Raw genomic sequence first — 9,305 nt, 5'->3', positions numbered from 1 at the left:
AAGAATGGATTGTTTCAGTCACGTTGTGGTGAAATCAACGTGAATCGTTAACAGTTTAACTTATCAACAATGAGTGGTTTAAACTTCCGTATCATAGACTAAGTTTCAATCTTGAATCACAGATTCACCGTTAAATCATAAAGGTACTATGTTTACCTCAAATTAGGAGGTCAGAGACATAAACAACCATTTGTCATTTGAGGACCTGACACGTATCTCTTATGTTGATGACTATGCAATCAGGGTAAGCCGTTGGGTTATGCTTAATGTTTCAGCATAATATGAGACTTGATGCATACGACAGACATGCTTCTAGGGAAAAGGTTAAGTAAAGAAGATTAACTTAATAATTAACACCCTAGCCTTTTATCAATATTTTTCACTTGGACTAGGCTATCTCACTTCTGAGAGTTTAGACAATGTTAGACAATCAGCGTGAGATGGTCATTCAATTTTCTCAGCAGATGGTCTCACTGATGAGAGACTTAGAGAGATCTAGTCACATACATCAACATGCTTCTAGGGACGATGATGTGTCATAAGTTGCATAATAATCTCAAATTGCCACCGTCAGATTCCTTTTATATAGAATACTACAAAATAATAATATAAGAATACAAACAAAAGAATTAATCAAACAAGAAATGGTTTAAACATCAAAATGTGCAGATTTATTATAAAATTGAAAAAAACTTGATCCATCAAATCTTAGGAATTGAATGGTCATTAATTCCCTTCCATTTTCCGAGATATCTACAACTTGAAATTTCAGATATAAAAGAGTACAAAACAAGATCAAACATATCACACAAATAACACAAATCATAGAATACAAGATAGAGAATTCCTTTAGTCATTAAAGTTCTTCAGATCGATTCTAAGCTTCATGTTCACCAAGAACAAAAGAAGAACATTAATCAGTCTTTGTAACCAATGAGTTAAGGGGATTCAATCTTTGTAACCTTTGAGTTATAAGAGTCATCAAGACAACACTCTAAGGTTCCATTGATTGAGATCCCTAAAGGAAGAGAAGGTGGGATGGTTGTATCCTTGAATGCGCCTTTGGAACTTTGAGGCGATGAAGTTATAGTGTTAGCTTCACAGGAAACTAGCCAAGCCATGACACCTAACTACATCTCATCTCATTGAAACAGAAATAGGTTGTTCAAGACAGAAGAGATATGTTCCAAGAAGACCACTTGGTGACACAGTCATCCCCCATCTGATCTTATCAGTGTGAGCATCAGTGACGGTGTGAGAGTTATTGGTGTTGAAGAAAAGATGCAAAGTCAGCGTCAATAGGCTTTCACAAGGGGAACGATGCATTTAAGGAATGACATGATGAGTCCTTCAGAGTAGATCCGTCAGAGGGGGTCACTATTGATAGAGGAGATCATGTATGAAATGTTAGCAGAAAAGGATAGTGTATTCACAATGTACACTTCTATGGTAAGGAATAAAAAATTAATACAAGCAAAACAAAATATAAATTAAAAAGCATATATAGCAACTTATGTTCAATGTTTTAAAAATAGCAAGGCATAAACAAAAGTAAAGTATCAAAATCAAACTTAACAAATCATACCTTATAAATATCGTTCTCCCCGAGAGCAGAGAGCAAGATTTTGTTGTCAACATCAAACACTTTTCCCTCATGATGGTCAAAAAGAACTTTGTAAGCAGCGGCACAAAGTTGACTGATGGAAATGAAGTTGCATTTCAGTCCTTCTACATAGAATACGTCCTTCAGCTTAAATGTCTCGCACTCAAAAGCTCCAACACCTGAAACAAGTCTTCCGCTATTGTCACCAAACGTCATCATTGGACCATCTTTATTTGCAAAATCTTTTAGGAGAGACTTGCAACTGGTCAGGCGTCTAGAGCTTCCACTGTCTAGGTACCAAGTTTGACATATATTTGGACCTGATTCAGCGTTAACGTGAGAACTATCAGCACCACATAAGCCATCAGGGGAATCATCTACAAGTGTCATGTGAACCTTAACGTTCAGCGCCTCATCTTGAGATGTCTCTTCTTCATCCACCCATTCTTCATAATCTTCCTGTTTAGCAATGAAAGCCTTTGGCGAAGAGATGTTTTCTTTCTTCATATGATCCAACAGCTTCTTATACAGAACTTCATAGTTCTCAGGACTTTGGGCTTCTTTCTTCCCCTTGCAACCCCTAGCAAAATGATCAGGTCTTTCACAATTAAAACAGTTACCTGAGCCTTTCTTCTCTGAGGTGTACCTTTCGCTGAGTTGCTTCCCTTGAATTGAACTCTTCAAACCCCGTTTGCTTTGCTTTCTTCAAAACGCTTGACTATAAGTGTAGCGCTGGCAACAAGCTCATCTGTGAGATCTTCATCACTTTGTTCACCCTGATCTTAATTTTCTGATTCGCTGATGTACTTTATTGTTTCCTTTCGAGACATTAGGGCAACCGACTTTTCCTTATTCGAGTCCTTCATGATTTCGTTATGAAGAGCTTTGGTCTCTTAAAAATTTCGTAGATTACCAAACAACAAATTCAGATCCATGGAATTGATCTTCTCACTGTTCTTAAGAACATCGATGTGATGTTCCCAACTCTTCCCGAGAGAATTGAGAAACTTTAAAACTAGTTGCGATGAGTGCTTAACGATCCCTAGCCTGCGTATATCATTAACCAAACAATTAAACCTATTGATGGTTTAAGTAAGAGACTCGCCTTTTTGAGCAAAGAAATGCTCATATCTTCGCTTGAGGTTGTTGATGGTAGTGGCATGGACTTCAAAAGTGCCTACATAAGCCATCGTCAGCATGCCCATCATCTCCTGGGCTGATTCACAATTCTAAACGAGATGATACACATGGTATGGAAGATAATTTCCAATAATGGCCATGGCTTTTACATCCAGACTGTGTAGTCTTTTGTCATCGTCGTCGTAACTTGTTGTTGGCTTTTGCTTTAGAGGGCCTATGAGAGCTTTGTTTTTCATGGGTTGGTATATAGGAACATGGGGACCCTTTTCAATGATATTTTTTCATCTCATAGTCAACGGTTTCAAGAACCACCATGGCCTTGGTTTTCCACATGGTGAAGTTGTGTTCATCGAAGGGAGGTATTTTGTTGAGACTGAAGAATTTGGAATTACTTAATTTCAACATGATAACTTGAGTATATCACAACCAAATTTAATACCAATTGAAGGTTTGTATTATGATAAGATATACTTCAAGTATGAACAAGAAAGGTAAAAAAACTAATCAAAATGAAGTAATCAACAAAAAGTAAATAACACAGAAGTTCTCCAAATGTTCCTTTCACCATGAAAAGAGGTTTTGTCTTCACTAAGAAAACGGGTTTTGCCACAAAGACAATTGACACAAAGCCACAAACTCTAGCACTAGACCTCTCTACATTAGGCTTTGCCCTAATGTAGTATATATACTAATCTATACATGTATATCCCTCTGTTGACGAAATTGTATCTAATATATATATATATATATATATATATATATATATATATATATATATATATATATAATAACTACTTAATATACAAAAGATTATAGTAGAACTAGAAGCTGACGCCAATGGATCAACATCTTATGTGTTTGACTCATTAGATCATAAGGTGTGACCTTACAGACTAGCTACCTTGTGAGGCTCTTGAGCTCTTAGAGTGATATTTTGTGTGTTTTGGTGCATATTGAAGAAGGAGTCCATTGGAGAGGTTTTACGGAGCTTGGAGCTTGTGGATCCAAACATGGTTTTTCATCTAGCATCTTCTGGAGGTATAAAGCTCTAAACTATACAGCTCCTTAGTTTAGATCTAGATTTGCGTTATGTTTTGGCATGTTTTGGTCCCATGGATTTGGATCTTGTGAGTAGGAGCTACTCCAGAATCCTCCGGCATCATTTTATCCATTTATGAGGTTATTAAGTCATAAAAATCGGGTCTTGAGGGTTTTAGTCCACCCATGCATGAATTGTTGGTCATTTTGTGAAGTTAAGAACCTATGGTTTGGTTTTGGGCTCTATTAATCCATCCAAAAGCTTAAAGTTGTCGACTTTACCAGTTCAGACCTTCCCAGGGTTAAGGCCTATGAGTTGGATGTATGGTATTTTAAGCATTAAGAGCTTAATAGTGATTTTTGGGCAACAAAGGAGTACGTCGAACGTCCTAAAAATCATACTAAAGATAGATGTCGATACCCGTAGAATTGGTGGGTCACACTATTTCATAAGCTTCAGCATTATTGTCAACAAAACTTGTGTAAGGTCACATCTTATGATCTGATGAGTCAAACACACGACACGATGATATATCAACGTCAGCGTGTATATCTACAACGCTAGCATATCAAGCTTATCAGCGTTAGCTTATAGTTTAGTTATCATATTATAATCTTTTGTATATTAGGTAATGATATTGATAAGTATAAAATAGATACAGATCAAGTATCTTTGTGATAAGATCAGTTCCTAGTATAGATTAGATGCAATCCCTTCAATTAAGGGATATACATGTATAGATTAGTATATATATATATATATATATATATATATATATATATATATATATATATATATATATACACACACACAACATTAGAGCAAACCCTAATGTTGTGAGGTTGTGATCGTGACTTTGTGTCAATTGTATTTGTGACAAACCCATCTTCTTGGTGAAGATAAAACCCGTTCTTGGTGAAAGAACAATTTAGAGAACTTCTGTGTTATTTACTTTCTATTTATTATTTTTCTTAGACTAGTTTTATGTTTTTTATTCATACTTGAAGTGTATCCGATCAATACAAACTTTTAATTGGTATCAGAGCGGGTTTGTGATACACTCAAGTAATCATGTCGACTTTTTTCATTCCAACGTCAACTGTTTGTAACAAGATCCCCCCCCCCCCATTTGACAAACACAACTTCTCTGATTGGAAATCAAAATCCATGGAAGTTCTAGAGTTCATGGATTTTGATATACTCGACGTCATCAAAAAAGGTCTTATAGTTTCTATGCATCAATCATGCAATGATGGTGCATCTAGCAATAAGTTGAAAGAGAAATTTTTTTCGGTTATAACATACAAGAGAAAACATTGTTGAATTTCGATGTAAATGATAGATATGTCATTGGAAACTCACTCCCTTTTTCTATCTATCGTTTGGTCCAAAACTACTCAACTGCTCAAGACATGATGACCACACTATCATCTGCTTTTGAAAAGGAAAACTCTTCTGACGATGAAGTTAAGTGTCTCATGGCTCAGATTGTTGAATCTCACGTTGACACTACACATGACAGCGTTGGGATCCTTAATGTTGATTCTCCTCTCACTGCTAAAGACCTCAACTCATAATGGGATGATACGTCAGCATATCAGGTAAAAAAATCACGTTAATCTTTCCTTTATTGATAATATCGAAAAAGATGACACAATCGATCTCTTACGTTTCAATTTATTGATCTCAAATAAAGAAAAATCTTCTCTCAGTCTTGAGCTAAAGATTCTCAAAGAACAACTCTCCCACTAGGAATATCTCTTTCTGTTTTAAAAAAGGAAAACACTTGTATCTCGCTAACTAATAATTTTATTCACGCTAAAAAATAAATTTTTTTGATCATGCTAATCGTACTCAACTTATTTTGAATTACTATGCATCCTCTCACTTTAATGTCACAAGAATCATCAATGTTTAGATTCCAGATCAGTGTAAGAAAATTCTTCGAGCTGATATAGAACGTGTTGTTTCTTTAACCAAGGTAGAAACCATACAAAAATTTTATAAAGCTAATTGCCTAAAAGAAGACTTTAAGAGTAGATTTGTGAATTCTTATTTTATAAATCAAACTTTAATCAATACTCACTGCTCTACTGATTCTAATGGCATTAGTAAATGTGTCTCTAAATTATCTACTCTTGATCCTTCTCTCCAACCTTCTCATCGTGAGTCTATTATCCCCCCCCCCCCCCCCCCGCTAAGACTTTGATAAATTTTCCCATATGTAATGGTGAAGTTCATTCTGTAAACAAAATTCTTAAAATGTTTCTTGAGTGCTCAGTTAGCAATTCTAAACCTGAAGATCAATCAAAGCCTTCTACTCCTGATAACTCTTCAAATGATCATAAGTCTCATGACAAGGTAATATATTAGCATACTATTGGTAACATTCCTTATTCTAGAACTAAATCAAGAACTCTTAAATCAAATAATCAAAGTTCTTCAGATTTAGCAATTAAAAAGAAATCAAAATCTTATGTTAAAGGAAAGAATCCTGGAATTAAAGTTTGTTATCAATGTCGTGACGCCTCTCACAAATTTAGGGAGTGCACTTCTGAAAAGAACATCGTTCGCGCTGATAATATCATGACTCGAAATGATTAGTGGATCACAAAGGGAAACTCATTGAATTGTCTCCCTGATGATTATTATAAGATCTTTTCATAGAGATCCTTTGCAAATGGGTTCGTGTATATTTAGTTTAATTTTTTGGACTTACTGTACACCTTAGTTTCAGGGTAAAAAGCATATTTGGTATTTAGACAACGAATGCTCAAGATATATTACAAGATTCGAGTCTCTCCTAGAAGATTTAATAAAGAAGGGTGGTCCGTCAGTTACATATCGAGATAATGGAAAGGGAGCTACAAAGGGATATGGATCCATCAAGTGCAATTCGATTGTTTTCAAGAATGCCTCTTATATGAAAGGTCTTCAGCATAATATCATCTCTACCATTTAGCTGTGTGATGCTAGCTGTGAATTTCTCTTTAACAAGAGAGAAGGAAAAGTTGTTGGTCAAAAGAGCATTACTGTAAATCGACAAAACGGCATCTATGTTTTGGATATGTTTTCTACTGAGAACTCTCTTTGTCTTTGCTTCTTCTCTCATGCTCAACCTCGTCTAAATTGGTTGTGGCACAAAAGGCTATCGCATCTGAGCTTCAAGAGCATCTCAAGGATTGCAAGGAATCAGCTTGTAAGAGGAATTCCTAAGGTGCAATTTGTCAGGGACAAACTGTGCTCAGCATGTGAAAAATGGAAGAAAACCATGTCTTCTTTCAAGAGCTAGGAAGATATATACTCTTGTCATTGTTGATGAATTTTCAAGTTTACGTTGGTAGTCTTTTTAAGAAAGAAGAGTCATGATGTTGATGAAATAATTGCTCTCATTAAGCAGTGGGAAGTCCTTTATGATCATAAAGTAAGGCAATTACGTAGTGATCATGGAACTAAATTCAGAAACTCCTCTTTGGAAGATTTTTGCTCAAACTCGAGAATCTCTCAAAAAATTTCGGTAGTTAGAACTCCCCAACAAAATGGTATTGCATAAAGGAGAAAATGCACTCTCATTGAAGCTAGAAAAACTATGGTTTTTGAAGTTGGTCTTTCATTGTCATTTAGGGCTGAAGCTATCAATACGACTTTTTCTACCCAAAACCGGTCAATTATTGTTAAACGTCATTGGAAAACTACTTATAAGCTACTGAAAGGAAGCAAACCGGACATCTCTTATTTTCATGTGTTTGGATGTGTTTGTTACGTCATGAATCAAAGACATCAACGTTCGAAGTTTGAGGCTAAAGCTGATGAAAGAGTGTTCCTAGGATACTCCAGCATATCCAAGGCTTTCAGAATATTTAATGTTTCAAGGTAAATTGTTGAAGAAACAATATGTCTCACCTTTGATGAGGAATCATTCATTCATGATAGAGTTGATCACCCGTCGTCAATTTTGAATGAACTTACTTACAGTCCTTCAGACACTGTTCCTGCGCTCTTGTTAAATGACATTGATCCCGTTGTTCCCAATGTTAATTAATTAATCAGTTCTCAACCTATCTATGAAGATCATCCTGTTGTCCCTGAAGAACTTATATCATCAAATCAGGAAGTCTCTTTCCATAGAAATACAAATGAAAGTTCTAATCCAATAATCCTTCGAGATCATCCTAAATCTCAAATCATTGGAGATGTAAATTCTGGGATTCTTACTCGCAGCAGAGTCAACAACAACTTCTGCATGTTTGTAAACTTCATGTCAATGATCGAACCAAAGAATATTTTTGATGCCTTGAAAGAAGCTGACTGGATTAAGGCCATGTAGGATGAGCTAAATGAATTCGAACGTCATCGTATGTGGACTCTTCTTCCCAAACTTCAAGGAAAGACTATAATTGGCACTCACTGTGTTTTTAGGAACAAAATGGATGAAGATGTAATCGTTATAAGAAATAAAGCTAGGCTTGTAACTCAAGGGTTCTGTTATCTTGAAGGGTTAGAAGATGATGAAACATTTGCTCCAGTTGCAAGACTTGAAGCAATTCGTTTGTTTCTAGATATCAAATGGACGTCAAGACAACCTTGATACATGGATATATTCAAGAAGAAGTATTTCCAAAACAACCAACAGGGTTTGAAAATGAAGAGTTTCCAGATCATGTGTATCGTCTTGATAAAGTTGTTTATGGCTTAAAGCAGGTCCTAAGGCATGGTATGACACATTGGCAAGCTATCTTCTCTCAAGTGGATACAAACGAGGAAAGATCAATAACACTCTATTCATAATGAAATCAGGATCTCATATCATTCTTGCTTAAGTGTATGTGGACGATATCGTTTTTGGATCTACTGATGAAAAGCTAAGTTTAGAATTTGCGGAGGTCACGACCAAGAAATTTGAGATAAGCATGATGGGTAAACTAACTTTCCTTTTGGGCTTGCAGGTCAAATAACTAACAGATGGTATTTTCAAGCTTAACGTATTGCAAATATGCTGAAAGAGTATGGTTTCTCTAATTGAAAATTGGAAAAAGCTTTGATGTCTTCATCAGCGTCTATTGGCACTAATCCAAGTGGCACTGATGCGAATGCAACTCTGTTTCAAGGAATCATAGGCTCTTTACTCTATCTTACAGCCAATCGACTTAATATTATGTTTGCCACCATACTGTCTACTCAATATCAAGCCAATCCTAATGAATCTCATATTGACAGTGTCAAAAGGATTTTCCAATACTTAAAACATACACCTAATCTTGGGTTATGGTATCCTCTTGACTCATAGATCAAGCTTGTGGGATACACTGACTCCGATCATGGCGGTTGTGGCATTAATCATAAAAGCACTTTAGGAGGAGCTCAAATGCTTGGAAATAGATTGGTAAGTTGGTCCAGCAAAAAGCATACATCAGTGGCTTGTTCAACCGCTGAGGCTAAATATGTTGTCGTTGGAAGGTGTTGTGCTCAGATTCTATTGATTCAGAATCAGCTCTTAGATTATGGTCTAAACTTCTCTAAGAC

The 9,305-nt window shown here is 35.8% G+C and overlaps 1 protein-coding gene across 1 annotated transcript; it reads left to right on the top strand.

Annotated features, from left to right (window-relative positions):
* Positions 1 to 7,371: 7,371 nt before the first annotated feature.
* LOC145067206 (uncharacterized) lies at positions 7,372 to 8,370 on the top strand. The gene is made up of 3 exons (XM_079014399.1): positions 7,372 to 7,655; positions 7,833 to 8,105; positions 8,202 to 8,370. Exons 1-3 carry the CDS (start codon positions 7,372 to 7,374, stop codon positions 8,368 to 8,370), a joined length of 726 nt encoding a protein of 241 aa, XP_078870525.1.
* Positions 8,371 to 9,305: the final 935 nt, after the last annotated feature.

This window comes from Lactuca serriola, chromosome 8, assembly GCF_051521515.1.
Source record: "Lactuca serriola cultivar US96UC23 chromosome 8, Lser_US96UC23_V15, whole genome shotgun sequence".
Classification (NCBI taxonomy): domain Eukaryota; kingdom Viridiplantae; phylum Streptophyta; class Magnoliopsida; order Asterales; family Asteraceae; genus Lactuca; species Lactuca serriola.
This window is presented reverse-complemented; position numbering and strand designations above follow the sequence as displayed.